General features: G+C 42.8%; 2 protein-coding genes across 4 annotated transcripts in view; one reads left to right on the forward strand and one right to left on the reverse strand.

Moving 5' to 3' along the window:
• The window catches only part of FOXO4 (forkhead box O4), a 34,244-nt gene extending 26,778 nt beyond the window's left edge, over positions 1–7,466 (reverse strand). Inside the window, exon 1 of one of the 2 annotated variants that reach the window (XR_004539621.1) lies at positions 7,052–7,466. Coding sequence is in view for 1 of the 2 variants with exons in the window: in XM_033946471.1 (XP_033802362.1) it covers positions 7,052–7,363 (312 nt within the window). In the remaining variant the exon portion in view is untranslated. The remainder of the gene's footprint in view (positions 1–7,051) is intronic. The other variant, XM_033946471.1, reaches the window with a different exon arrangement.
• An 11,931-nt stretch (positions 7,467–19,397) lies between these two features.
• Positions 19,398–27,200, forward strand: part of SNX12 (sorting nexin 12) — a 60,226-nt gene continuing 52,423 nt past the window's right edge. The window contains exon 1 of one of the 2 annotated variants that reach the window (XM_033946146.1): positions 19,398–19,615. In XM_033946146.1, the coding sequence (XP_033802037.1) occupies positions 19,430–19,615 (186 nt within the window). In that variant the 5' untranslated portion in view covers positions 19,398–19,429. Of the gene's footprint in view, positions 19,628–27,200 lie in introns of both variants that reach the window. The other variant, XM_033946145.1, reaches the window with a different exon arrangement.

Below are 27,200 nucleotides of genomic sequence, written 5' to 3' on the forward strand. Positions count from 1 at the left end.
TAGGAGGGATGTGCCTGATGAACAGAGTTCACGGGGGGGGGGGGGGGAGAAGTAAGGAAAGATATTTTGGGGCTGCGGAGTGAGTGCATTTGTAGGGCAGTAAGAGGAGTTTGAATTGTATTTGGAAATGGACTGGAGTAGGGTTAAGGATCCAGTATTCCGGAGGGTCTGTTCCGGAGATGGCACTTCTTATGTTCTTTTGTTATGTTCTTATGAGACTTCCACATAGTATTCCCTTAGATTATTTCTGAGCCTATCACCTCTTAACTTCATCCTATGCCCTCATTCCAGAGCTTCCTTTCAGATGAGAGAGACTCAACTCATGCGCATTTACGCCATGTAGGTATTTAACCATCTCTATCATATCTCCCCTCTCCCGCCTTTCCTCCAAAGTATACATATAGAGATCTTTAAGTCTCTCCCATATGCCTTATGACGAAGACCTTGCACCATTTTAGACCAGGGGTGTCCAACCTTTTGGCTTCCCTGGGCCACATTGGCCGAAAAAAATGTTTCTGGGGCCACACAAACGTGCAAACACTGCAGCAAGACAGAGGAGGGAGATGGCAAGACGGTAAACACTCGGGGGCAGCAGAGGAAAACACTGCATTGCCCTCGACCGGGGCCGCACAAAATACTTCACGGGGCTGCATGCGGCCCTTGGGCCACAGGTTGGACAACACTGCTCTAGACCAACTCTATCTTTTTTATATCTTTTCAAAGGTGCGGCCTCCAGAATTTAACACATTCTAAATGAGGTCTCACCAAAGTCTTATACAGGGGCATCAATACCTCCTTTTTTCTAATGGCCATACCTCTCCCTATGCAACCTAGCATCCTTCTAGCTTTCGCTGTCACCTTTTCAACCTGTTTGGCCACCTTAACATCATCACATACAATCACACCCAAGTCCCACTCTTCCGTCTTGCACATAAGTTCTTCATCCCCTAAACTGTACCATTCCTTCAGGTTTTTGCAACCCAAAGAAAACAAAAAAAAAACTCTGTGAAGTGACGATGTTTCTAAATGGACTTTCTTTGAAAGAGACAAAGTTCCATAAGAACATAAGCAATGCCTCTGCTGGGTCAGACCTGAGGTCCATCGTGTCCAGCAGTCCGCTCACGCGGCGGCCCAACAGGTCCAGGACCTGTGCAGTAATCCTCTATTTATATCCTTCTATCCCCTTTTTCAGTAGGAAATTGTCAAACTCCAGTACCGTACTCTGCCCTATTACGGCCTCTAGAAGCGTATTCTAGGTGTCCACCACATGTTGGATAAAGAAGAACTTCCTAGCATTTGTTTTGAACTTGTCCCCTTTCAACTTTTCCGAATGCCCTCTTGTTCTTTTATTTTTTGAAAGTTTGAAGAATCTGTCCCACTCTACTCTCTCTATGGCCTTCATGATCTTGTACGTCTCTATCATATCCCCTCTAAGTCTCCTCTTCTCCAGGGAAAAGAGACCCAGTTTCTCCAATCTCTCAGCGTATGAAAGGTTTTCCATCCCTTTTATCAGACGTGTCGCTCTTCTCTGAACCCTCTTGAGTAACGCCATGTCCTTCTTAAGGTACGGTGACCAATATTGAATGCAGTATTCCAGATGCAGGCACACCATCGCCCGATACAACGGTAGGCTAACTTCTTTTGTTCTGGTAGTAATACCCTTCTTGATTATACCTAGCATTCTATTCGCTCTCTTAGCGGCCGCTGCGCACTGTGCCATCGGCTTCATTGTCATGTCGGAGGAGTGTGTGGCGCAGTGGTTGGATCTACAGCCTCAGCACCCTGGAGTTGTGGGTTCAAACCCTGCACTGCTCCTTGTGACCCTGGGCAAGTCACTCAGTCCTCTATAGCCCCAGGTACGTTAGATAGATTGTGAGCCCACCGGGACAGATAGGGAAAATGCTTGAGTACCTGATTGTAAAAACCGCTTAGATAACCTTGATAAGCGGTATATTAAATCCTAATAAACTTGAAGCTTGATCCACCATTACCCCCAAGTCCCTTTCTTGGGTACTCTCATTCAATAACATCCCTCCCATCGTATAGGTGTACCTCGGGTTTCTGCTTCCCACATGCAATATTTTACATTTCTCAACGTTGAACTTCATCTGCCATCTCGTCGCCCATTCCCCTAGTTTGTTCAAGTCCTTTTGCAGTTCTTCGCAGTCCTCTTTAGTCCGAGCTCCACTAAATAGTTTGGTGTCGTCCGCAAATTTTATTATCTTACAGTTTGTCCCTGTTTCTAGATCATTTATAAATATATTAAATAGCTGCGGAACACCACTCGTGACCCTTCTCCAGTCCGAGTTGTGGCCCTTCACCCCTACCCTCTGTTTCCTACCCGCCAACCAGTTTCTGATCCATCTATGTACGTCTCTGTCCACCCCATGATTCTTCAGTTTCCGGAGTAGACGCTCGTGAGGCACCTTGTCAAAGGCTTTTTGGAAGTCTAAGTATACGATGTCTATGGGGTCCCCTTTGTTCATCCGTTTGTTAATTCCTTCGAAGAAGTGCAATAAGTTAGTTAGGCACGATCTCCCCCTGCAGAAACCATGTTGGCTTGTTTTCAGAAGTTCGTTTCTTTCCAAATGTTCATCGATGTTTTCTTTTATCAGTGCTTCCGCCATTTTCCCCAGAACCGAGGTCAGACTCACCGGTCTGTAGTTTCCCGGGTCACCTCTTGATCCCTTTCTAAAGATAGGCGTGATTTGGCTATCTTCCAATCCTCCGGGATCACGCCTGTTTTCAGGGATAGGTTGCAAATTTGCTGCAGTAGTTCCGCTATCTCCTTCTTTAATTCTTTCAGAACCCTTGGATGGATTCCATCAGGACCCGGGGATTTGTCAGTTTTTCTATCTGCCTGCGCACATCTTCAAGGCTCACTTCCATGGATGTTAATTTTTCTGCTAGGTTTTCATTGAAGAATTGCTCAGGTTCCAGTATATTGGTTGTATGTGGATGAATTTATTTTTATGTGGATGATTTTGGTGTACCTTTGGAACTTTGACTCTTTCAAATAAAGTCCATTTAGGAACATCGTCACTCCACAAGAGTTTTTTTTGTTTTCTCTGGATTTTCTTCTCTGTGGATATCTTGGGGTCAATTCTTTTTGTTTTTTGCCTTTTGCAACCCAAATGCATGACCTTGCATTTCTTAGCTTTAAATTTTAGCTGCCAAATTTCAGACCATTCTTCAAGCTTTGGTAGGTCTTTCTTCATGTTATTCACACCATCCGGATTGTCTACTCTTTTGCAGATTTTGGTATCATCTGCAAAGAGGCAAATCTTACAAGTCAACCCTTCAGCAATATCACTTATAAAAATGTTAAAAAGAACAGGCTCAAGAGCAGAACCTTGAGGCACAACACTGGTAACATCCCTTTCCTCAGAGCAATCTCCATTAAGCACTTACTCTCTGTCGTCTTCCACCCAACCAGTTGTTGACACTGCCGGTCGTTTTGGGGCCCATCCCAAGGGCACTCAGTTTATTTATCAGACATCTGTGTGAAACACTGTCAAAAGATTTGCTAAAATCTAAATACACCACATCTAGCGCACATCCTCTTTCCAATTCTCTGGTCACCCAGTCAAAGAAATTGATAAGATTTGTCTGACAAGACCTACCTCTAGTGAATCCATGTTGCCTCTAATCCTGTAATCCACCGGATTCTAGAAATTTCACCATTCTATGTTTTAAAAGCGTTTCCATTAATTTGCTTACCACAGAAGTTAGACTTACTGGCCTAAAATTACCTACTTCCACTTTTGTGTAGAGGGACCACATCCATGCTTCTGCAGTCCTCCAGTACTGGACTCTAGAGACTCGTTGAAAAGGTAAGTCAGTGGAGCTACCAGAACTTCCCTAAGTTCCTTCAGTTACCCTCGGATATACACCATCTGGCCCCATTGCTTTGTCTACTTTTAATTTAGCTAGCTCCTCACAAACACAACCCTCTGAAAATCAATCAGGATCTAACACTCCCCCATCCCTATTTGTGCTTGTCTTCTTTGGTCCCATTCCCGGCGCTTCAGCTGTGAACACAGAACAGAAATATTTGTTAAGGAATTCGGCCTTTTCTTTATTAACTTCTACATATTCCTCCCCTTCACCTTTGAGTCTCGCAATGCCACTTGTGCACTTTTTCCTATCACTAATATATCTAAAAAATGTCTTGTCTCCCCGTTTCAGCTATTTTTTCTTCAATTTGCATCTTTGTTTTCCTGACTACACGACCAGCCTCTTAACTTTTCAAGATATTTTTGCCTGTCTTTCTCTTTCTGCAATCTTTTGTAGTTTATGAAAGCTAACCTCTTATTCCTTACCTTCTCAGCTACTACATTTGAGAACCAAAGCAGCCTTCTTTTCCTCTTACTTTTACTTACTTGCCTCACAAAAAGATTTGTCGCCCTTTCAGTTTTGCCCACTGCATTTCTGCTCCTTCCAGACGTTACCATCCAGACAACAATTACTTGACGTAATCCCCCATCTGAACAAAGTTCATTTTTATTAAATCTAGAACCTTTACTTTTGAATGAGCCCTCTATATACCCGTCTTAATATTAAACCATACAATGCAATGATCACTGGATGTCATATCACCCACTAAAACATCAGAAACACTTTCCCCGTTTGTAAGCACTAAGTCCAGTATCACCCATCCCACGTGAGTTCCATTACCAACTGCTGGAACAGTTCTCCTTGTAAAGAATCCAGGATCTCCCTACTTCTAGAAGACCCTGCAATAGGGATACCCCAATCAACATCCGGCATGTTAAAATTACCTATTAGTAAAACTTCCCCTTTTTAAGTTATATTCTGAATGTCTACTATTAAATCTCTGTCCACTTCTTCGGTCTATGAAGGAGGCCTGTATATCACACCAATGTAAATATATTCACCATTCCCTTTCCAAATTGATCCACATTGTCTCTTTCTTGCCCTGCAGATCCTGCAATTGTGTGGCTTTAATATGATCTTATATGATATATATGATGTTTAATATGATCTTATATAATATATATGATATGATCTTTAATATGATCTTATATCATATAATGCTACTCCCCCCTCCTTTTCTTCCTACTCTGTCTTTCCTGAACAGATTATAGCCCAGTATAACTACATCGCAGTCATGGTTCTCTGTGAACCATGTCTCTGTGATTGCCACTATAACCAACTCATCTTCCATCACTGCATCTAGATCCAGAATCTTGTTTTCCATACTTCCTTAGTATATACTGCTTTCCAGACATTGCCCCCTTTTCCCATGCATGTATTCCCTTTTCCCATCCATGTATTCAGTGATTTACTTACCTGAGCGCTTATAATCACCTGGGGGCTTTGATCACCCTGCCACATCACTTCTAATTTAAAACCATCTTCTCTAGATTAGCCAGCCTGCCACCAAAGACACATTTTCCCTTCTTTGATAGATAGTATCCCTGCTCAGCAGCTCTTGGAAAATCATCCCATGGTCCAGGAAGACAAAACACTCTTGACAACACCATCCACATAGCCACGCATTCATCTGCAGAGAGCTTCTCTGCCCTGGCCTTTACCCTTGACAGGGAGGATGAACAAGAATATCACCTTCACACCTGTCTGTTTTACCTCTCCCAGAACCACAAAGTCGCTTTTGATACATTTGAAGGGGTACCTGGCAGTATCATTAGCAAATTTCAGTAGTCTAGGTAAGAGGTGATAAGGGTATGGATGTGGGTCTTAGCAGTGTGCTCAGAAAGGTTGGATTTTAACAATATTGTAGAGAAGGAACAACAGGAGTTGGTGGTCTGTTGGATTTTTGAAGAGGAGAAAGAGGAATGAATAATAATGATAATTTATTTTTTTGTATACCACTATACCAAAAATTCAAAACGGTTCACAACAAAGTAAAAAACACATACAATCAATATATATAGAGAGTACATTAAAACAGTCAAAAATTCATCAATTAAAATGATTTGTGTCATTTCCTACTGAATTTGTGGGAGGAGTTTAACGTATGCATACTTGATCCAGGGCTGTGCATCCTCTATAATAAAACCTTAAGTGCGCATGCGCACTTACAATGGTGTGATCCCTGCCTCCATAGCCGTGTTCAATTTGCGGCACATGCAGCGCTTAACGCAGCAGTTTGTCTTCTGCGGTGTGGTGGCGGTGATAGGTGGCGGCAAGAGCAACAGCAGAAGGGTGTCCTTTGGCCTGGATGAGACGGACAGGGTGCGGGTGCTGCAAGGCATCAGGCTGTCAGAAGAGGTGTTTCGTTGAATTAATGAGTCCTCCCACGCTGGTAGAATTACAGAATGTAAATACAGGGAAGTGAAGGAGCAGGAAAATGCTGCTGCACAGGGAAGTGGAGGGGGAGGGGTGGGAGACAGACAGAGACAGCGGCCAAGGAGAGAGAGAAAAAGAGAAAGACAGACAGACAGCGACCAAGGAGAGAGAGAGAAAGAAAGAACGAAAGACAGAGACAGTGGCCAAGAAGAGAGAGAGAAAAAAAGACAGACACAGAGGCCAAGGAGAGAGACAGAAAGAAAACGCTACTGCTGGACAGAGGGAGAAGACAAGAGGTGGTGGTGGACAGCTGAGGAGAGAGAGACAGAAAGACAGACACATCTATTCTAGCACCCGTTAATGTAACGGGCTTAAAGACTAGTCAGTACATAAAACTCCTTTATTTATATACAGTGTGTCTATACAGGTGTGGCTTCTTGGGATTTTGGTTTATGTCGATCATTTTTGATCAGCTAATATGGATTTGGCATTTGTTTTCTTTCTCTATGACTAAGTTATTCTGCTATTTTTGTAGTCATTTGGCTAGTGGAGAAAGCATTTGCAAGGGATAGGGGAGGGGAGCTTGTTATTCTTTTCATCAAATTATTTCAATATCAAATCACGGGGCCAAACTTTGTTGCTGTGTCATTCTCACTAATATAAACGTCATCCAATCCATTACATTCTATCAACATTTATGAATGCAATTATTATCTTCGGAATCGGACCGACTCGGCCCTACAGATGGACTTGAATGTCAACCTGTCTCCGACTCTACCTTCCAGCCGGCCGAGCTGTTGCTGTCGCCTTTGTCCTTGAAGTAGGCCACCGACTTGACCATCCAGTCGTAGATCTGGGCCAGGGTGAGCCGCTTCTCCGGGGAGCTCTCGATGGCCTGGCTGATGAGCTCCGCGTACGACTGGTTGCCCCAAGCGTTGCGCCGAGAGCCGCCTTTCTTGGGGGCGGCGGCGGCGGCGGCGCTGAGCGGGGCTGTGCCCTCCGCCTCGCGCTCCTCGGGCAAAGGCCAAGTGCACGAGCGGGGCCGGCTCTGCGGCTCGAAGTCGGGGTCGACGTCCGCCGCCTCCGCCATCTGCACGCCGTCTCTTTGCTTTTCCCTCACACCGACTACTCGCTGACGTCTCTGTTTACCAGACGCGCGGACTTGCTCCTGCGCAGGCGCCAGGGCGGCCGCTTCGCTCCACGGGAAATGCAGTTCTCGGGGGGGACGGCTTCATCACGTGCAAGCCGAACCCTTTCTCCCGAAGGACTACGTTTCCCGTAAGGCAGTGACGCCTGCGCCGGGGAGATGGGCGCGCTGACGTCACGGCCGCTCTATGGCTTTGCTCCCAAATCCACGCTATCAAGAGATTGACCCGACGCAGTGCTCGATCTCCTCCAAACTGTTCTAGAAAGCAGGGCACCAAGTTATAAACCGATGGCTGCATCTTAGCCTTGTTCTCACACCTAGGCCGCAGGGGTGTCAAAGTCCCTCCTTGAATTGGGTTTTTAGGATTTCCCCAATGAATATGCATGAGATCTATTAGCATACAATGAAAGCAGTGCATGCAAATAGATCTCAGGCATATTCATTGGGGAAATCCTGAAAACCCACAAATCTTACTTATTCTTTGGAACCACTGGCACATAAGGTATTGAAAGAGTCTGGGACTGGTTTTCCTAAGTGTTGAACTAAGTTTTCTCTTTAATCAAATGCTGAATTATGTTTAGCTGCAGATCTAACTTATCTCATGTTCTAGCCTGCCTGCACTGGGGGTTTTAGCTTGGGCATTCTAGCTATCTCAGCATACACGATATTGTATTCCGCCCTCCTGGACATGTAACAGAAAGACTGCAGGGCTTAGATAAGTGACCTGCTAGTGTGAGCTTAGGACCAATGATTGTTAAGAAAAGTAACACGTGAAAAGATTTTTTCTAGAATTCAGTTGTATAGCCAGAAGAATGTATAAATATTTCTGTAACTTCCTGGTTTCGGGACTTCTGAAGCCAGCTTGGGCTCAGGGGTCCGCATATGCTGAATAAACATCTGTGCTTTCTTCAAGTCTCTAAGTTTTGTGGCTGCCCAAGTGACCTTTCATTTGGCACTTCCGAACAGGGACTTGAAGGTCTTTTGACCACCGGCTACTCGATTGGTCACTTGTGCCTGGTCTGAGAACCGATCTGTCTGCTAAGCCAGCTGGATTCCTCTTGGAATTTGTAGGCCTCATGGCTCTGGCCGGCTCAACTGATTAATCGAGTCCTGGGTTAAAGTGCAGGTATCTGTCTGGGGTTGGCCACCAAACTGGTAAGTGGAGAAATTGATCATTCCTCTCCTGTTTCTTTTCCGTTGCTTTAGTAAATGACTTGATCCATCATTGAAACAGCGGGGAGGGATTCTAGGAACTTGTCTGTCTGTTTGGGAAACGAAACTGAACTAATCTGTAGATCAGACAATAGACTTAAGCTGTTTGTATTTACAGGGCTCAGCATGATTCGGATGCATCCTTAAAAAAACAAACAAACAAAATGGTGTAGGTTGAACATTTCAGGAGTCAGGGAATTGGTTAGAACTGGGTCTCCTCTCTCTTCTTATATTTTTAAGCTTTGTAAACCGTGCCGAGCTCCACTTCCATTGAGATGATGCGGTATATAAACTTAAGGCTTAGTTTAGTTTAGTTTAGTTTAGTATATTTCTATTGTGCTGTATTTGTAAAGGAAGATGGAGGAGGGGTAATAAATATCTGTTGGATTTTTGCCTTCTAGGTTCGTTAATGACTGGCGCTGCTAGGTTTCAGGAAAGATAAAGAGCGATGTAATTTGAAGAGAAAGACAGGAAGTGCTTTAAGAAGGAGACGAGAGTGGTGCTTTAAGTATGTAAGGAACCAGAGTTTGAAATGAGGTGGAAGTGAATGAGTTAAAGGACGTCTGAACAGCTGGACGGTTTATGTGTTTCTAGCTGCTCAGAGCAGACAGTGGAATCAAGAATGTACGTATTTGTTGAAAATATTTTAGAGAAAGTATGTGCATGAATTCTGACCTGACTAAAAGGGCTCATGTAGCTGAGATTAGTGAGCAGATGTAGGTAGGATTATAAGGGGCAATGCAGTTGAGCAGCCCAATAGGGAAGAACAAATCTTTTGTGTAGGAAAAATTTTATTCCAACCGAGATATCATGCTTATAAGAAAGATATATGAGACTAAAATTGTACAAAAGTACAGAGATTGCTTTTTGCACGAACCGTTTATCTGCATGTATGTGTGTTTTTTTTGTGTGCATGACATTCAAAATCCCCTTCCTTTGTATTTCTATCCCGGGTTCCTTATGAGTTCTGTCTGTCCAGTATGAATTTTTGTTCTCCATGTTTGTTTTATAAAGTATATTTAGAATTGTGTAATGCCCTGAATGTCTGATTAGGTGATTAATCCACTTTTAATTACACTTGACCTAACAAAGGTGGAGGTTAAATGTCCATCTTTTCTGTACATTGAAATACATGGTAAATCAGGGTTTGCAGACCTGGTTCAGGGTAATAGCTGATTTTGTTAGTGCTTTATGTAAGTGGTGTGATGGGATCCCATGAGTGACAATGTGTGTGAATGTATCTTTTAAACATAAGGAAATTCTGAAAAGTACTACATCTGTAATTTGATCTCTTTGATCTTTAAGCAACTCTCTCTCCTCTGTGAAATTCTGAAGGGAGGGGGAGTAGGTCTCTCCTGCTTCACTTTTACCACAGGGATACGAATTTAATAGCACTGAGACGCATGTTGATTGTAACAAAAAAGGTTTAAAGTTGTGTGTATGGATTTTCTTTTGTGAGTACAGTAAAACCTTGGTTTGCGAGCATAATTTGTTCCAGAAGCATGCTTGTAGTCCAGGGCACTCGTGTATCAAGGTGAGTTTCCCCATAGGAAATAATGGAAACTCAGACGATTTGTTCCACAACTCAAAACTTTAATACAAAAATATACATACTTATATTGCAAGACCTCGCTCGTTTGGAACAGTCACTGCACTCCTGCAGCGTCATAGAGAGGAACCATTGGCTCAGTTGTGATAATGTGATGCTTGTATACTGTATTTACTTGTATTGTAAGATGTTGCTGGTATATCAAGTTAAAATTTAATAAAATGTTTTGCTTGTCTTGCAGAACACTTGCAAACCAAGTTATTTGCAATCCAAAGTTTTACTGTATATTCCAATCTTTGTTTTGTATTTCTTTTTATAAATCATGTAAGCTTAGTATAACAATGTAACTTTTAGGTATAAGAATGTAATTTTTAGGAATGCTTTTGTGACACGCCCATATGAAGGAATAGAAGCAAGCCTTATATGGAAGTAAATATTTTTGCCAGTCAGATGATAGTGAAGGGACTGCCGCTTTAGAGAGCGCTTGTGTCAGACTACCCTGCTTAGTGGGTAGACCCAGAGCTGAATTTTACTTAATTTTTACAAGTCAAGTTTCAAGTTTATTAGGATTTTATATACCGCCTATCAAGGTTATCTAAGCGGTTTTTACAATCAGGTACTCAAGCATCTTCCCTCTCTGTCCCGGTGGGCTCACAATCTATCTAATGTACAAGTCATCTCTATGGGATAGGAACCTGATACAGAATAGGGATTGAGAACAATTCTTATTTGCTAGTAGACAGTTTACTTGAGTCTTTTAGATAGTGGGTCTGCCTTTTAAATTTTCCTGTGGCCATATTTACACTGATTCCAAGTATGCCTTCCTCATGTCACCTACCTTGGCTTTCAAATCTCCCAGGGTACTCGGTCCCTTCCTCACACCCAGGTCCAGGCCGTCTGTAGTCTCCCTGTCCCTGCTAACCGCAAGGCTCTGCGCACCTTCCTCAGTATTGCATGATACTGTCAATCCAAGTAAATTGCTAGATGTAATTTACTTGGATTTCAGCAAAGCCTTTGATACAGTTCCTCATAGGAAGCTATTGAACAAACTTGAAGGGCTGAAGTTAGGACCCAAAGTGGTGAACTGGGTCAGAAACTGGCTGTCGGACAAACGCCAGAGGGTGGTGGTTAATGGAAGTCGCTCGAAGGAAGGAAATGTGAGTAGTGATCAGGGATCAGTGCTGGGGCCAATCCTGTTCAATATGTTTGTGAGTGACATTGCTGAAGGGTTAGAAGGAAAAGTGTGCCTTTTTGCAGATGATACCAAGATTTGTAACAGAGTAGACACTGAAGAGGGAGTGGAAAATATGAAAAAGGATCTGCAAAAGTTAGAGGAATAGTCTAATGCCTGGCAACTAAAATTCAATGCAAAGAAATGCAGAGTAATGCATTTGGGGATTAATAATCGGAAAGAACCGTATATGCTGGGAGGAGAGAAGCTGATATGCACGGACGGGGAGAGGGACCTTGGGGTGATAGTGTCCGAAGATCTAAAGGTGAGAAAACAGTATGACAAGGCAGTGGCTGCTGCCAGATGGATGCTGGGCTGTATAAAGAGAGGCGTAGTCAGTAGAAGGAAGAAGGTGTTGATGCCCCTGTACAGGTCATTGGTGAGGCCCCACTTGGAGTATTGTGTTCAGTTTTGGAGACCGTATCTGGCGAAAGACGTAAGAAGACTTGAGGCGGTCCAGAGGAGGGCGACGAAAATGATAGGAGGCTTGCGCCAGAAGACGTATGAGGAGAGACTGGAAACCCTGAATATGTATACCCTAGAGGAAAGGAGAGACAGGGGAGATATGATTCAGACGTTCAAATACTTAAAGGGTATTAACGTAGAACAAAATCTTTTCCAGAGAAAGAAAATGGTAAAACCAGAGGACATAATTTGAGGGGTGGTAGATTCAGGGACAATGTTAGGAAATTCTACTTTACGGAGAGGGTGGTGGATGCCTGGAATGCGCTCCCGAGAGAGGTGGTGGAGAGTAAAACTGTGACTGAGTTCAAAGAAGCGTGGGATGAACACAGAGGATTTAGAATCAGAAAATAAGATTAAATATTGAACTAAGGCCAATACTGGGCAGACTTGCACGGTCTGTGTCTGTATATGGCCGTTTGGTGGAGGATGGGCTGGGGAGGGCTTCAATGGCTGGGAGGGTGTAGATGGGCTGGAGTAAGTCTTAACAGAGATTTTGGCAGTTGGAACCCAAGCACAGTACTGGGTAAAGCTAAGAAGAAAAAATTAAAAAATTTAAATTGAATCAGGTTGGGCAGACTGGATGGACAATTCGGGTCTTTATCTGCCGTCATCTACTACTATCTGGATTCCTGATTTCTCTGCCATCGCTTGTCCCCTATGCAATTCCACTAGGGGCCCAACTCCACGATCTGGCTATCCCCTGCCTGCAAAACTTCTGACTCAGGCTCCTCCTGCCTTTGGCCTTCCTGACCCCTCCAAACCTTTCCAGCTCTATTTTTCATGAAGGGTCCGGTATCGCATACGGGGTCTTTGCCCAGTTCCTTGGCTCCTGGCGTAGGTCCATTGCCTATTTCTCTCGACAACTGGATCCTGTTGCTGCCGGGTGACCTCCCTGCCTTCGGGCCATTGCCACCATCTCAGATCTCTTACAGCACACTAACCAACTCACTTTCGGCCAGCTTATTGACCTCTTTGTCCCGCACTGTGTGACCTCTCTTCTAGAACATAAAGGCTCCCTATGGCTCACGAACGAATGCCTTCTTAAATACCAAGCCCTTCTTTGCAAAAACCCTCAGGTCTCTCTTGTTGTCTCTTCCCTCCTTGACCACTCCACTCTCCTTCCCGTCTCCTCCCAGCCGGTCGTGCACAACTGCCTTGACACCGTTGACTTAGTTTATTCTTCCTGTCCTGGTCTCACTGACATCCTACTCCGGGACCCTGATCTCACTCTTTTTACAGATGGCAGTTCGTCTGTCACCCCTTCTGATGCCCGTATCGTTGGCTACGCAGTGGTTTCTGCCACTTCCCCTTTACTCATGGGCCCCCTGCCCTCTGGATTTTTGCCCAAGAAGCTGAGCTGTATGCCCTCCCTTCTGCCCTGTGCCACTCTGCCTCTCAGTCTTGCAACATATACACTGACTCCAAATATGCTTTCCTTACTTTGTGAGATGTGTAACCTGGACACTACAGCCATTTACCTTGTGGACGACTACCTTGTGTATGCTGGAAACTACAGACATTTTAACTCATCTTTTCTCACAGTCTAAAACAGCCTTTCTTACAAGCTAATCAGATGGAACAGCCTGTACTCTGCTATCTGTGAACATATGTATACTTTAAAATGCTAACCCAGCTGACCTCTGCTACAAAGTTTTTGTCTCCATTCCCTGCTGAGAGGATACTTCTCTAAGGCTCTGCTGAGCTGTTATCAGTGCTGTATGACTTCACAGATGCAAGGCACCCTGGAAAGCCATAAACCATTTATAATGAGCAACATCCTCTGCAGTAGATGTAGGCGACTGATACCAAGACAGAACTTTTAAAAGAACATGCTGGACATTTGCCTATAGGAACCAGGTGCAGCTGGGCTGCTGGAAGGTCACCCTTGCATCTTTGTTTCTACTTTCAGCATCCTGAACCACAAATCAGCCTCAGCAAGATAAGGAAGAAGTTCATGAAGTGCCCTCTGTTTCTGGACTGCCCGGGCCCCTCTCATGGGAGGGAGTGAGAGAGGCGTGGACTGAGAGGAGGAGTTAGGTATACATTATTTTATGTACTAATAGGGAATTACATAACCAGAATTCGGGGATGGACTTTTTGGAACAAAGGAAGAATTGCTCTGTATAAAAAACACGTGCATTTTAGGTAAAGCCAGAGAGATTCACTTACTTATGCTACGGAGATCTGCTAGCCCCCTGCTAAGCATATGGGTGCAAGTTCTTCTCTCCATTGCATATTCTGAACTGACAATACATTTTTCTGATATGTCTCTGCTGCTGTAATACTGTAAGTTTTTATACTAACAATAAACGAATATTGTCTGTTTTGGAAGATACAATGCCATCTTGTAGTTATTCCAATGAGGTAAACAAAGCAGCATTTACTTCAGTGGTGACCCCGACGTGATCATGCTTGGGTTTCATGCGCTTGCGTGATTAACGGATTTTATTTTTTAAGGTGTTCAAGTGAACTCCACAGAGAAACACTTTCAGGGGCCGTTTGGCCCTGGACGGATGGTGCTCCTGGGTGAGACGGAGTTTTTTTTTTTTTTTGGGGGGGGCAGTTATGGCAGGGACTGGGGGCCACATCGTGTTCTACCTTTTGTGCCGTATTTGGACTCCAAAACTCCACAAAATATATTTCTAGTCACCCAGAGACTGTACGGAATTAATACTGTACAAACTGTAAATACAACCTTTTATTTTAATTTTTATATATTAGACGTCAGGCTAGTGATAGGGAAAGACAGTTGACATTGTACATTTGTATATATACTGTGTATATATATATATATATATATATATATTAGGGGAAAGGATAGGGTTGAGTCAAGATCTGGATTGAGTTTTTTTCTGTGCACCCTGCAATTGTGTGTGTATGAGACATGCCAGGGGCACGAAGTGAGCGAGAGTCCTTATTTGCGTTTCCATTGTCCTGTGAAGGGCATGGCCAGAGACGGACAAAGCAAAAAATTTCTGTTGAATGCGGGTGGCTCAAAGGGATAGAATAATGGGTAAAGCAGAAGTGAGAGACCTCCCTAGACAGCTCTCCTCTGGAAAAGCCCTTACAGAAGATCCTGCAGTGATAATGACAGTGTGTTCAGTACTAAGAGAAAAGTTTAGTGTGGAAGAAAACAAAAACAATTGGCTATGTCAAATTTTGCAATTAGTGGGAGAATTGCATGCAGAACTCCGGAAGCTAGAAATGTTTTCCTGTTGAAAAACAAAGGGCATTGCAAAGAGGTGCTGCCCATGAGACCCCTTAAAGTATTTAAGTTAGGAAAAAAAATAATTGAAGATGATGTCTTAAACAGAGATGGGAGGCAGCATGGAGGCTAAAATTGTAGCTCAGGAGTGTCTTGTACAGTAAAGATTGTCCCGTACAGTGAAGGTACATTTTATGCAGCAAATGTACATTCTCTGATCTGTTTTTGTTTGCTGCCTGTATATCTCTATATTTGGTTAGCCAGCGTTATGACGCTACAGCATTAGGTAACGTTCTGTTGTGTATATGTATGTTAATATATAATTAAAAAAACAAACAAACAAAGATTAGATTTTAGCAAAGAGACGGATTACTTTTCCCGGTTTAGAGCTTAGAAGGCTCACTCCCTGTGTGCCGGTTGACTTCACAGATCATTAGAGGCTTCCTGTACCGAAAAGCAAACGTAGTTTGTATACCTTGGAAAATTGTGGAGCAATAGGAGTTAGGGAAAAATTGTTAAGCTGCCCGTTACCCTTATATTGTACACTGCTTAGAAACCTGATTAAGCGGTTTAAAAAGTCTTTTACTTAACTTGAAACTTGATTTATGGGTTTTAGAGAGTTTATCTGCGCCACAATTCCAGATGTGTTACTGTGGAAATAGCCCATTTGAACTAAGGACATGGAGATCTTTGTAATACGATGCTTTACTGAGTGCAACAGGGCTAAATGTTTTTGTATGTCTGACCATATGTGAAATGTCATAAATCCATAGGAATCTTCTCTTGCTTCCCGCTTTCCGCTAGAGCCTGCGAGCAAGAGTGGGGAAAAGAGGAAAAAGTTTACTTATGCCCTAGTATTTAATTTATGCTTGAACCGAGGTGCCAAGCACATTGTAGAGGCAGAGGGATTGCACTGGATAGTTTTAAGTAGGTAACTATAACTACGATAGAATATCCCACGTCTATAAATGACATAGTATTTTAAATTCTGTTTTTTATGGATTTAGTTACACTGTAAATCGGTGCCTTTATCTTGCTTTCAGTAAGAGGGGAAAAACAAACAAGCTAACCCCTCACAGGGGACAATTGTTGAATTACGTTGGAAAAAGAATTGAAAATAGTGGTATACATTATTTTAAACTGAATGGGTCTAGAGATAATAAGGAAAGTGTTTTTCAAACAAATTACAGATTATTTCTGTTTCCCCTATGGCCAGCATTTCTTTCTTCCTTTCTTTTCTTTTATTATTATTATTTTTTTTGGCTGTCCCTTTTTTTCTTCTTACAAGAGGGGGGAATACATAGCGTACATAGTCCTGCTTTTAATCATGAGATGTAACATCTCAACCCAGCCAGTTATGGCAGGCTTGCAGAAGATGATACAATACAATGCAATCTTTATTTGGGTAATTATGGAGAATCAATGTTAACTGAGTTTGCATACAAAACTAGCCCAGAACTAGTTTTCTGATCTACATAAACTATTTCTGACTTACTAGTTTTAGGATATCTTATGGCTTTAGGAGACATTATAACTCGTTTATACAGCTGTGGGTGTGTGGCTTTTACTATGTTTAATTCTGGGTTTGTAGAGGTTTTTTGTCATTTTGTAATTCTTTATTGTTTTCTTCACCCTTAGTTTTATTGTTGTCAGAGGCTTAGTATTTGGAATTTAATCAACTTTTTGCCAAACTGATAAAAGAAAAAATATCTGGGGACACCAGACAAGATACAGAGAACGAGAAATTGGTGATGTTGAGAAATTTCCCGGGGAGATGGAAAAAGCATTTAGGTTGGAAACCTGGGAAAGGTTGGTAAAGCAAGCCAGCATGATTGTTGCCGAAAGTTGCAGACAGGATAGTGTAAGTTGCTAAACAGGGTAAAATGCATGTGGATCTAGCCAGAATTAAGAATGTGAGTTTCGCACTGATGAACGAGAATAAGGACTGTGATTTTAGACATATAATTTTGTCAAGCTCGAAGGAACTAGTGTTTGATCCTGCGTGCAGTGGATTTGTTACAGGCAGTGAGTAATTTAAAGAGAGTTGAGCCAGATAGTTTACGTCAGGGGTGCCCAATACGTCGATCGCGATCGACCAGTAGCTCAGGAAGGCAACGTGAGTCGATCGCGGAGCCCATCCCGGGCTCCGTGATAGACTCGTGTTGCCGTCCTGATCTACGGGCCGATCAGCCTTCCTCTCCAGTGTTCTCCCTAGGGCCTTTTAGCTGGGCGGTTCGTCCAGCTGTCATCTGCCGCTGCTAAACATTTAAAAAAAAACAAAAAAAAAAAACGGCTTGGAGATTTCAGCCCGTAGCGAACTAGGAATGATAAAGAAGAGGATCACGAACAGATCAGAGAAGGTTATCATGTCGCTGTAACTGGCCATGGTACGCCCTCACCTGGAGTACTATGTCCAGCACTGGTCGCCGTACATGAAGAAGGACACGGTACTACTCGAAAGGATCCAGAGAAGAGCGACTAAGATGGTTAAGGGGCTGGAGGAGCTGCTGTACAGCGAAAGATTAGAGAAACTGGGCCTCTTCTCTCTCGAACAGAGGAGATTGAGAGGGGACATGATCGAAACATTCAAGGTACTGAAGGGGATAGTAGATAAGGACAGGTTGTTCACCCTTTCCAAGGTAGGGAGAACAAGAGGGCACTCTCTAAAGTTGAAAGGGGATAGATTCCGTACAAACGTAATGAAGTTCTTCTTCACCCAGAGAGTGGTAGAAAGTTGGAACGCTCTTCCAGAGGCTGTTATAGGGGAAAACACCCTCCAAGGATTCAAGACAAAGTTAGACAAGTTTCTGCTGAACAAGAATGTGCGATGGTAGGGCTTGTCTCAGTTAGGGTGCTGGTCTTAGACCAGAAGGCCGCCCCGTGAGCGGACTGCTGGGCATGATGGACCACTGGTCTGACTCAGCAGTGGCAATTCTTATGTTCATATGGATAGAAATTCCTTGTGTGAAGGGAAGGACTATAAATGTAGGGTTATACTACCTTCCCCCAGGACAAAATGAGCAGACAGATAAAGAAATGATTTCAGAGATTAGGAGAGCTGGAGAATTGGGTAACAGTATAATAATGGGTGATTTCAATTACGATACAAAAAGGAAGAGAGTACATTCACTCACCACCTAAACTCCTCATACCACAATAAGCGAAAACAGAGGAGCCCCCCCCCTACTCACACAACCCCTACCTACACACCAGACCTTAATTATACACACACAACAGGTGAAAAAGTGGGGAAGAGCCTCAATTCTTGTTTCATTGGTAACCCCCCACGTCGTGTGATACAACAAATCTGTTATTCATACACTCCAATATCATGGAAAATACAGTCTCTTAGTGAAGGAGTTCCGTTCTGGAAGCGAACCCCTTCTAGCAAAAATAAATACTCAAACACAAAATCCTGCATAGGTGAAAGAACTAAATAAACTTCGCTTGTAAAAAGGTGCAATTCCAAAGCATTCAGGTCATACTGGAAAGAAAAATGGAATACTATTTGCTCAATACTGAATTTGACACAGAACATGCAGATATATTATCATGCAATCTATATGTTTCCCAAGATCCTAACTTATCAGCAATGCCAATTGTTACATTCATTTAAAAATGGTGGAATTCAATATGTTTATATAAGAGATATGAACTACATGCTATGGAAAAATTATATCCCCTTTCTTTCAATACAAAGGGCTGTATATGGGGGACCATTGAGTTTGAGCAATAGTTAGAAAGCGATCATCATTATATATCATTTTATTTTTTGCTGTATTATATATAATAATAATAATAATTTATTTCTTATATACCGCTATACCGTGAAGTTCGAAGCGGTTTACAATAAAGATACATTTAGTCAGTACATGGGAGATTAGGTAAGCTGGAAGAATCCCAATTTTATCCTGATTGTTCAAGATATTTTTACTTTGACATCTTCTTGAATGTTTCATACGGATTGTTTCACTTTGCTTGTTACTATTTCTAAATCTCACTGAAAAAAAAAAAAGATCTTAACCTTTTGGAAAGATTTATCCAATGAATTGAGTTTGTTTAACCCAAAATATCCTTATTACATTCGCAAAACACTGATATATGTTCTATTTTATCTTCTTAAATGGATATAGATGGTAAAGAAATCCTAATAAATAAGGAAGTAACTGTGGGACAGAGCCTGAAAGCGTGATAACCGCCAGGAACGATGGGTGTTGTAGTCCTAAGGCAGAGAAGACTTGGGAAGCTCTGACGTTCCGTGACAGGCAATCTCAGCAGCCAATGAGTGTTGCCAGTTGGGCGCGCTCTGTGAAGGCCGCACGTATAGCTCGACAGGGGGAAGCGCGCATGCGCTCTTGGGTCTGCGCTCCGGGCAGAAGGATGGCGGACGCGGCGGTGGCCGATACGCGGAGGTTGAACTCGAAGCCGCAGGACCTGACAGACGCCTACGGGCCGCCTAGCAACTTCCTGGAGATCGACATCTTTAACCCGCAGACAGTGGGCGTCGGCCGCAACCGCTTCACCACCTACGAGGTTCGCATGAGGGTGAGTGACGGGTCCCGCCCTCCCCCCATCCCATCTGAACGTCAGAATAGCCTTCCGGGCCAGTAGCCCGTTCTCACGGTGGCCAATCCAGGTCCCTAGTACCGGGCCCAAACCCAAGGAGGAGCAACATTCCATGCTATTGATCCAGGCCAAGCAGTGGCTTCCCCCGTGTCTTTCTCAATAACAGACTATGGACTTTTCCTCCAGGAACTTGTCCAAACCTTTCTTAAAACCAAGAGCTTAACTATTCTCTGAGTGAAATTTTTTTTCCTCCTATTGGTTTTAAAAGTATTTCCCTGTAACTTCATCGAGTGTCCCCTAGTCTTTGTCATTTTTGACGGAGTGAAAAATCGAGCCACTTGTACCTGTTCTACTCCACTCAGGATTTTGTAGACTTCAATCCTATCTCCCTCAACCGTCTCTTTTCCAAGCTGAAAAGCCCTAACCTTTATAGTCTTTCCTCATAGGAGAGGAGTTCCATCCGCTTTTTTCATCTTGGTCGCTCTTCTTTGAACCTTTTCTAGCGCCACTATATCTTCCTTTACATAAGGAGACCAGAATTGAACGCAATACTCCAGATGAGGACGCACCATGGAGCGATACAGGGGCATTATGACATTCTTAGTCTTGTTAACCATCCCTTTTTTTTACTAATGCCTAGCATCCTGTTTGCTTTTTTCGCCGCCACTGCACATTAGTCAGACGGTTTCATCATATTGTCTACAATGACACCCAGATCCTTTTCTTGGGTGCTAACTGCCAAGGTGGACCTAACATCAGTAACTGTGATTTGGGTTATTCTTCCCAATGTGCATCACTTTGCATTTGTCCACATTAAATTTCATCTGCCATTTGGATGCCCAGCCTTCCAATTTCCTAAGGTCTATGTGCAGTTTTTCACAGTCCGCATGCTTTTTAACAGCTTTGAACAGTTTAGTGACATCTGCAAATTTAATCACCTCACTTATTGTTCCAATTTCCAGATCATTTACAAATAAGTTAAATAGCACCAGTCCCAGAACAGACCCCTGCAGCACTTCACACTAATGGCCCTCGTTGTGGAGGACGCTTTTTTGTTTAATGGGGCAGATTGTACGTGTGTTACACATGCACAATCTATACCATTAAAAAAAAGAACGAGATAGACCTGTCTACTGATAGGTCTGCACAAGTCAGCTATTTCGGATCGGTAGGAGAGATAGTGGTTTAGTGTGAGATTTTAGGACATCGATCGGTGGTTTAGTTTGCATAAGATTTTAATATTAATGGAGTAATTTGCATGGCTGGATCGGAGAATGAGTGATCACTCAGAGAAACATACAGGCAGCAGTTTTGTGCATCGGCTCAGTTCATCTGATTGATCACAAAACCAGTCAAACTGGTTTAGTAATTATTGTTAGATGCTCAGTAAATTTCGTGCATCCCCTAGTAAGAATGTTTTAATGCGTCTGTATCGCTCCATGGAACGACCTCTCTGAGTAGTGCATTTATTTCTGGTCACCTTATATCAAGAAAGATATAGTGAAACTAGAAAAGGTTCAAAGAAGAGCAACCAAGATGATAAAGGGGAAGGATCTCCTCATATGAGGAAAGACTAAAAAGGTTAGGGCTCTTCAGCTTGGAAAAGAGACAGCTTAATAGAGCTATGGTTGAAGTCTACAAAATCCTCAGTGGTGTAGAACGGGTACAAGTGGATTGATTTTTCCCTGAAAATAAGACACTGTTATATTAATTTTGGGTCCAAAAAACGCACTAGGTCTTATTTTCAGGGAAACACAGTAATAGCTGCTAATGGACCCAAGTTCCAAATTTCTTTAAACCCAAGTTATGTTACTAACCTTGACTATACCGTCTAGCTACAAATTACTCCACATGTCTTCCCCGACTCCAGCATGCCTTAAGGCCCTCTCCCTAAAAAGGGCTCCCCCTACTTACCTGCAATGTGACTGAACGAATGGTGTCAGGTCAAAAGCGCGCCGGGACAAAGGCGCGCGCAGATAATTGAGCACAGTGTGGAGGTGCGCGCTGCAGAAAATTACAGTTTTTACGGCTACGACGGGGGGGGGGGAAACCCCCCCACTTTACTTAAGAGAGATCACGCTGCGTTGTGGGAGGTGTGGGGGTTTGTAACCCCCCACATTTTACTGAAACTTCATTTTTTCCCTGTTTTTAGGGAAAAAGTTAAGTTTACAGTAAAATGTGCAGGGTTACAACCCCCAAACCCCCCACAACGCCGGCACGATCTCTATTAAGTAAACTGGGGGGCTCCTCAACAAAACCCCCCCGTCGGAGCCCCTAAAAACTGTAATTTTCTTTGGCACGCGCCTCCGTCTTGCGCTCAGTTGTCGGCGCGCGCCTTTGTCTTTTGCGGAGTTGTCTATGAACCGAACGAATAAGCGTGTTGACGGACCAGTGAAAGAGCTAGGCACTCCTTGGAAGTACCATAGCACCATTCCACCCTTACTGAAGATAGTGGAGCAATCGAGCATAGCGGAGCATAAACACCACTAGAAAAACGCAGCTACCGATAGTGCCTGCCTGCGCCACAACCACGTCGCAGGAACAGAGCACCTTGTTACGACTTTTCTGTGCACCAGCCAGCCCACAGTCCCTACCAATTGTCTACTCTCTCTCTACTTCTGTTATCCTACTGTAAGGGACAAAAATGCATTTCAAGCCTGACTTTTCTCAGCTACAAGAACTTAGAAAATAATTAAAACCAACGCGCTTACATAAAGTAGGAATCTGTTTTTCCATCATGACATATTATAATTTAATAAATAAATAAAACGAATTGAATGTTGAGCCACGCCACGCTCAGCGGATGGGAGGGAGAAATGGAAGGGTCAGTGTGAGGGGGAGGAGTGCTGCTACTGGCGAATCCAGCGCTTCAACTAGGGCTTACTTTTGGGGTAGGGCTTATATTAAGACGTACCCCGAAAATCATGCTAGGTCTTATTTTCGGGGAAACACAGTACATCAAAAATTACGAAGACAAGGGGCCACTTGATGAAGTTATAGGGAAATACTTTGAAAACCGTTAGGACAAATAATTTTTCACTCTAATAATTAAGCTCTGGAACATATTACTGGAGATTGTGGTAAGAGCGGTTAACGTAGCTGGTTTTAAAAGGTTTGGACAATTTTCTGGAGGAAAAGTCCATAGTCTGCTATTAAGATATTCCTGGGAGAACCACCTTGGATCGGTAGCATGGAATGTTGCTACTCTTTGGGTTTTGGCCAGGATTGGCCACCATGAAGATGGAATACTAGGCTATTTCGACCATTAAGGCTGCTGTTTTGTTTTTCTTCTTCACTGCCAACTCCAGACTCCATTCCTTTTATCTTGCTGCACCATATGCCTGGAATAGTCTTCCTAAGTTAGTATGTCAAGCTCAATCTCTGGCCTATTCAGCTATAGGCTAAAACATCACCTTTTTGAAGCTGCTTTTAACTCCTAATGACTTATTCACTTGTTTATTACCAATGTCTTGTTTTTTAATCATTCCTACAATGTTATTCCCAAATCTCTTATTCCTCTGACTCCTTTCCTGTCTTGTTGTATCTTTGAAATGCTTCCGGATAAATCTTGACTAATCTTGACTTGCTAATGTAATTTGAAAGTCTTTTTCTGTAACATTGCAGTCTGTATACAGTATCTTCCTCTGTAAACCGCTCTGAACTGCTTGTGGTATTGCAGAATACAAAAATAAAGTTATTATTATTTGTCATGTTTTTGTGTCTTGAAAAGTTTGTAAGCTCTGTTGAGCAGGGACTGTCTCTCTTAACGTGTTTTTAATGTACAGCGCTTTGTGTATCTAGTAATATTGTGGAAATAAGTAGTATCCCAGGCTTAATTTCTCCTCCCCCCTCTCTCTGTGTCCTTTTCTTCACCCTACATTTTCCTCCCTTCTCCTCTCTTTAGGGGAGATGCACAACACTTACTGTTCTTGCAATGTTTCATTTAGGCTGGTTTTAGCCAGTCTAAATGAGAAGTTATTTTGCAGTCAATGCACAGAGGATTTTGGCACCTGCTTTATCATTCACAGAAGAAGTGATCAAAGTCCCAAGCTAATGAGCTCAGTAATATTAAAACAAGCTCACTAGCAGATTCCATTCAATGCCCAGAACAACTGACAGGTTTTCAGATCCCATACTTTACTGCTAACTGGCTCAGACACTGACAGGAATGGAAGCAGGCCTCGGAACCCTTCCTGAGCCTCAGCCTTCTCCACAACCCTGCCAAACTAAATTGCCTGATGGTCCAGTGGGCTTATGGACCTGAGCCTTGGGGGCCAGGCCGGGCCCAGCCTGGCCCAGTCCCCTCCCCCCCAACTCCTCCATTTACCTTCTGAAGCAGACAGGAGGAATATTAGATTGTGAGCCCACTAGGGACAGAGAAAGTACAGGTATATAATTTGGAAACTGCTTTGGTTGTACCACAGAAAGGTGGTATATCAAATGCATGATCCAGTCCTACTCCCTGCTGCCAGGATGTACTGGACAGTGGCGGGCCCAGAGACAGGAGAGAGTAGGCATTTCTCTTTCTTATTTCGTAGAGTATGTGGAAGGTGTTCGGGGTTCAGTTTGATGTGCTAAATGGACCACCGGGATGGAGGGAAGGCGTGTTTCATCTGGACATTGCACTAGAGCTTTGCTTACTCTAGAACAGTGGTCTCAAACTCGCGGCCCAGGGGCCACATGCAGCCCGCCAGGTACTATTTTGAGGCCCTCGGTATGTTTATCATAAAAACAAAAGTAAAATAAAACAGTTTCTTGATCATATGTGTGTCTAGCTATAAATTACAATATTATTCTTAAGACTTAGCCAAAAGGAAAGATTTATAAACTATAGAGTTTTACCTCAAGCAAAATTGTCATTTCTTTAATAAGACATTAATTATTTTTTTCTGAGGCCCTCCAGGTACCTACCAATCCAAAATGTGGCCCTGCAAAGGGTTTGCGTTTGAGACCACTGCTCTAGAACATTCTAATCCCTTCACTGACTACTGTTCAGTACTAACAGGGTGCAGATAATTTGCATGCTGTTAACCCTTTCAGGACCATAAGGATCGTAGGCCAATTTTTGTGGTTTTGACGACATTTTTATGGTAAAAAGGGCTTGCAGATGCCAAAAAATTGATTTTTTTTGTGAAATATCATTATTTTTATTTTAAAAAATCACACTTCTGGCTTATGGACAGTGTGGCAAGTGAATCTTCTCGTCAATCTAGCAACGACGCTAATGAATGAATGTCGGAACCAGTTTGTTTACATAAAGGCAGTATCATATGGAATCCATACATATCAAATTTAGAACTGTAGACTATCCCAATCAAAATTTATAGGATTTTAAAGTTATGGGACAAATATGTCCCTTGGTCCTGAAAGGGTTAAGGTTGAGCATTGGATTTGATGTACCACTTTTCTATGGTGCAACCAGGACGGTTTACATATTTACATGCAGATACTTTCACTGTCTCTAGCGAGCTCACAATCTTAAGTGGTAAAAGCAGCTAATTTAGCTGGGCATGAAAAGGTTTGGACAAATTGATGGAGGAAAAGCCACTACTTATCCTTAGTAGAGTTTTGGGACAGTGTCAAGATACTCGTGACCTGGACTCCCCACTGTTGGAAACAGGATACTGGGCTAGATGGGCCCGAGTTCAGATTTTTATGTTTTTTTTCTATTGTGTGGGTAAGTTTTGATATTGTGTTCAGAAAAAAAGGGACAAAGTTTTCTAGCGAGAGAATCTGGTTTTAGTAGTATGTTGGATATGTGCAGATTGAAATGTCAGATGACTCCAAGCTTACTAACTAAGGTGACGAGGAGGATGACAGTGCTATCCACAAAAAAAGTATAGTGAATTGAATTTAGTTCCAAGATTTACAAAAAGAAGAGTTCCAACCTAAACTGCAGTGAAGAAACAACCAAGAGCAAACAAGACAAAACTGCAGATCTGTACAAGACGCAGGCAAAATTTATTTGTGACAAAAAAATATATATAAAAAAAAAAAAAAAATTTTTTTTAAAACCCTTTACCAATCAGGGGACCCAACACGGTCTGTGTTTCGGACAAACCTTCATCAGGGGTCCATGGATAAAATAGAGGGAAAAACAAAAAGTCACAAAACAAACTGTATAGTGATAGCAAAGTATGGACGGCGTCAAGATCTGTCACTGTAATTAGCCACTGTAATTTATCCATGGACCCCTGACGAAGGTTTGTCCGAAACACGGACCGTGTCGGGTCCCCTGATTGGTAAAGGGTTTAAAAAATTTTTTTTTATATATATTTTTTTGTCACAAATAAATTTTGCCTGCGTCTTGTACAGATCTGCAGTTTTGTCTTGTTTGTTCCAAGACTTACAACATGATGGTTGTAACTTTCTTTATTTGGGCCTTCCAAAGTACATGATTCAAGCATTACAGTTGGCTCAAAATGTGGCAGTGAGTGTGGGAGCATCTAAATTTGATCACATTCCACCTATCTTGTGTGATCTTCATTGGCTGCCCATTGCTTATTGCAAATATTGAAGCTGTTGAAGGACAAATGTCCAGCTATACTTAGCTCTCTTCTGCAGATATATCATCTTTGTTGCGCTTTACGATCTGAAGATAAGATCAGTCTTGAGGTTGTATCTATTAAACAGATAAAGTGGGTTGGCATTCGGCATGTGTTATTAACTGTGCAGGGTGTAATGTGCGATGCTACCAGTTTACTTCAGTTCAGGAAATTGGTTCAAACTTTTCTTTTCCAGAGATGTTTTGGTAAACGATTGAGTAGGAATCATTTAAGTGCATCTTTTTTATTGTGTTGTGTATGTTTGTTTTGGTAAATGACTGAGTTATGAAGAATATTATTTGTTATAGTTTATGAAATGATTTGATTTTGTCTTTTTGTAGTTTGTGACATTGTTTTAATTAGAAACATAGAAAAATGACGGCAGATAAGGGCCATAGCCCATCAAGTCTGCCCATTCCACAGACCCACCCCCTAAGTCTGCTCTAGAGACCCTACTCCAAATGACACATTCTTAACTCCACCCTCTCAGGGGTCCCACATGGGCATCCCATCTACCCTTAAAATCTGGCACGCTGTTGGCCTCGATCACCTGTATCGGAAGCTTGTTCCAATGCTCAACCACTCTTTCGGTGAAAAAATACTTTCTGGTGTCGCCATGAAATTTCCCTCCCCTGAGTTTAAGCGGATGCCCTCTTGTGGCTGAGGGTTCTTGGAGAAGGAAAATATCTTCTTCCACCTCGATACGTCTGGTGATATACTTGAACGTCTCAATCATGTCTCCCCTCTCCCTACGTTCTTCAAGAGAGTAGAGCCGCAATTTGTTCAGTCTTTCTTCGTACGAGAGATCCTTGAGCCCTGAGACCATCTTGGTGGCCATCTGCTGAACCGACTCTGCTCTTAGCACATCTTTACAGTAATGTGGCCTCCAGAATTGCACGCAGTATTCCAGATGTGGTCTCACCATGGTTCTGTACAATGGCATTATGACCTCGGGCTTCCGGCTGACGAAACTTCTGCGGATTCAACCCAGCATTTGTCTTGCTTTG

The sequence above is a fragment of the Geotrypetes seraphini genome, chromosome 5 (assembly GCF_902459505.1).
Source record: "Geotrypetes seraphini chromosome 5, aGeoSer1.1, whole genome shotgun sequence".
Lineage (NCBI taxonomy): Eukaryota > Metazoa > Chordata > Amphibia > Gymnophiona > Dermophiidae > Geotrypetes > Geotrypetes seraphini.